Source organism: Corvus brachyrhynchos, unplaced genomic scaffold (genome assembly GCF_000691975.1).
Source record: "Corvus brachyrhynchos isolate BGI_N302 unplaced genomic scaffold, ASM69197v1 scaffold511, whole genome shotgun sequence".
NCBI lineage: Eukaryota > Metazoa > Chordata > Aves > Passeriformes > Corvidae > Corvus > Corvus brachyrhynchos.
The window spans coordinates 236,933-239,683 of record NW_008236214.1 but is presented as its reverse complement, the minus strand read 5'-3'; the positions used below and the strand labels follow the sequence as shown (position 1 = coordinate 239,683).

The 2,751-nt window shown below is 54.6% G+C and overlaps 1 protein-coding gene across 1 annotated transcript in view; it reads right to left on the bottom strand.

Moving 5' to 3' along the window:
* Window positions 1-1,607: 1,607 nt before the first annotated feature.
* The window catches only part of LOC103624068 (hemoglobin subunit rho), a 2,014-nt gene continuing 870 nt past the window's right edge, over window positions 1,608-2,751 (bottom strand). Inside the window, exons 2-3 of the mRNA XM_017744508.1 lie at window positions 2,425-2,741; window positions 1,608-1,791 (exon numbers count right to left, since the gene is read on the bottom strand). Of these exons, the coding sequence (XP_017599997.1) occupies window positions 1,663-1,791; window positions 2,425-2,741 (446 nt within the window). The 3' untranslated portion in view covers window positions 1,608-1,662. The remainder of the gene's footprint in view (window positions 1,792-2,424; window positions 2,742-2,751) is intronic.

The following is a 2,751-nucleotide window of genomic DNA, read 5'->3' as shown; positions in this document are numbered from 1 at the left end:
AGGTGGGGGACCTTCTACTAGACCAGGTTGCTCAAGTCTTGGCCACATACTTGCCCCCTTCCATGGACAAGACCCTTCCCTTTTGGAGACAAACATCCCAACAAGGGCCAAAGGCAGCTCCAGTGAGGGCCTTTCTGCCCCAAGCAGAACTTATTGGTCCCTGATTGCAGCAGTGTCCCCACCAAGCTTTACACAGCCCTTATCAGCAGCAGTGGCATCTGTGCCCAGGCTCTGCTCTGGAGCCAGGCCAGCCTCCACTCTCCTCCAGAATATGGAGGGCCTTGTGTCCTGAGCCAGCAGGTCTTGAGGGTGCCTTTGTTCCTATTTTAAAATCCCAGAAGGTTTGGGTTGGAAGGGGCCTTAGAGCCCACCCAGTGCCACTCCTGCCATGGCAGGGACGCCTTCCACTGTCCCAGGCTGCTCCAAGCCCCAATGTCCAGCCTGGCCTTGGGCACTGCCAGGGATCCAGGGGCATCCTGCCTCCAGGGCTCTCCTCTACTCTCCTGACCTGGTTTTGGGTCAGGTGGGCTGGTGGTAGTTGTAACTTTGCTCTGTCACACCAGAGAGGGATGACTGTCACTGGGACAGTGGGACACACTGGCTCTGCAGCACAAGCACCACACCCATGTCACTATCCCTAATCCAGGAAAACAGGACCATCCCGGTGCTGGCCAGAGAGCAGGACATGCTCCACACCACCGCTGGAACGTGTCCAGAGGAGAGCAGCAACAGAATGATCAAGATATGGACACTGAGATGAAAAGTCCCAGCCACTGTGTCTGCACATCCCGTCCCTCTGCCCCGGGTGCTGGTTTGGGACCCAGCTCTGGACACCCCAGCAGGCCTGGGGGTGCTGCTGGTGCACCCACCATCAGCTGCTTTGTGTGTGCTGGAAAATTCCAAGGCTTTGGACTGGAACAAGGTGTTGAGGATGGCTCACCTCCTGCAATCCTTTTTGCTGAAATGCCCATTTCCTGGGTGGAAGGAGAAGCTGTGCTGCAGGGAAGCTGGATCCAGATTTTGGGCTTTTTTCCTAATTTTTTTCCCCCAGCCCTTCGGTGCTGCTGGCAGGGCTGGACCTTTGCCCACCCGGCTGTGCAGGACAGAGGGGTTAAGTGCAAATCCCTGCTTTATCATGGGAAAGGCAGAATATTTATTCATAAATCTTGCAAAACAAGGGTTTCATCATCTTGAGACACCAACATGTCTCTCCTTGTTGCCTTTTAGGCCATTCCTGGAAAAGCATTGCTGAAACTGAGATGCTTACATAGAATCCTTCTATTCCACTGAAAAATGTGCTTCCATTAAGCCAAAATGAGTAAAAAAAGCTCTAATCCATCCTGTCTGAAAGCTGCCCTCATCCCTCATCCCCTGCTCCTGGGATCTTACACATTTCAGATATCAAACTCTGATCAGGATGCACTAGTTTTCATCGCTGATGCAGAAAATGCTTTTGATCAGCTTCTTAAAAATACATCAGTAGCAAACTATGGAGGGGTAAACTTCTGCCTAATCAGTGAATCTCTATAAAGTTATGTCCTTGCAAACATCCCAGGAGGAGAGGCCCAGGGCCCACAGGCAGACGCAGAGACACACAACACAAAGAATTCCAGAAAATGTGGTTTTTATTGCCTGTTACAGACACAGCTGCCTCCCGAGGCTTTAGTGGTACTTGTGGGCCAGGGCATGGGCCACCACCCCGACCAGCTTCTGCCACGCAGCCTGGCAGGCAGGGGTGAAGTCCTTGGTGAAGTGCGCGGCCAGGACGATGATCAGGATGTCACCCAGGAGCTGGAGAGGGGAAGGCAGGAGGGAAATCAGGTCAGCAGGGTGCTGGGCACCCCTTCGCCCTGCACAGCACCCCGGCACCAGAGGACCCCAGCTCCCAGTGGGTCCTGGGGCTGTGCCCCAGGGAAGGTCTGCCAGCTGAGTCCTCATGCAGGACAAGAGCCCTGTGCTGGCCGTGGGCACGAGCATCCACCTGCTCCATCTCTGCTTCCTCTCACGCCTTCCAGCCTCTGGACATTTTTCTGCCTTTTCTTTTTCTGCTGTGAAACCCCACACCTACTTCAGCTAAGGGTCAGTGTGAGGTCCACCTGCTACATCCCCAAAGCCAGGCATAAACAGAGGCTGAAACAGAGGCCAACATCCTGCTCCTTTGTTCCAGCCATGCCTGCACAAGCCCCCAAACTTTTACAGAATCTCCCTATGTTTGTCACCAAATTTGTCCTTGCAGCCCAGAGCCTAGTATTACCCTGCATCATTAAATTCCCAACCTTCCCCTCACCCCCAGTTCCCACTCCAGTCAGCCATGTCCTGTTTGGTAACTAAAATACAAGTTATTTATGCCTGTTTGAGATCCCCCAGGCACTGAGGTGCTCTGAGGAAGGAAGGACAGAGAGTCAAGCTCCAAGGACAACTCACCCTGAAGTTCTCGGGGTCCACGTGCAGCTTGTCGCAGTGCAGCTCAGACAGCTTGGAGTAGGTGCCCTTGATGTTGTCCAGGTTCTTGATGGCTTCCCCGAAGGAGGTGAGCACCTTCTTGCCGTGGGCACGCACCTTGGGGTTGCCGATGATGGCCGTGGGGCTGGACAGGTTCCCGAAGTTAGAGAAGAACCTCTGGGTCCAGGGGTAGACGATCAGCAGCCTGGGGAGAGACACAACAGAAGCACAGCCGCGTGAAGGCTCCCGTGACTGCAGAGTTTCCCTCTCCAGGTGCAGCCGGGCAGGGTCCCGGCAGCCTGGCCCACC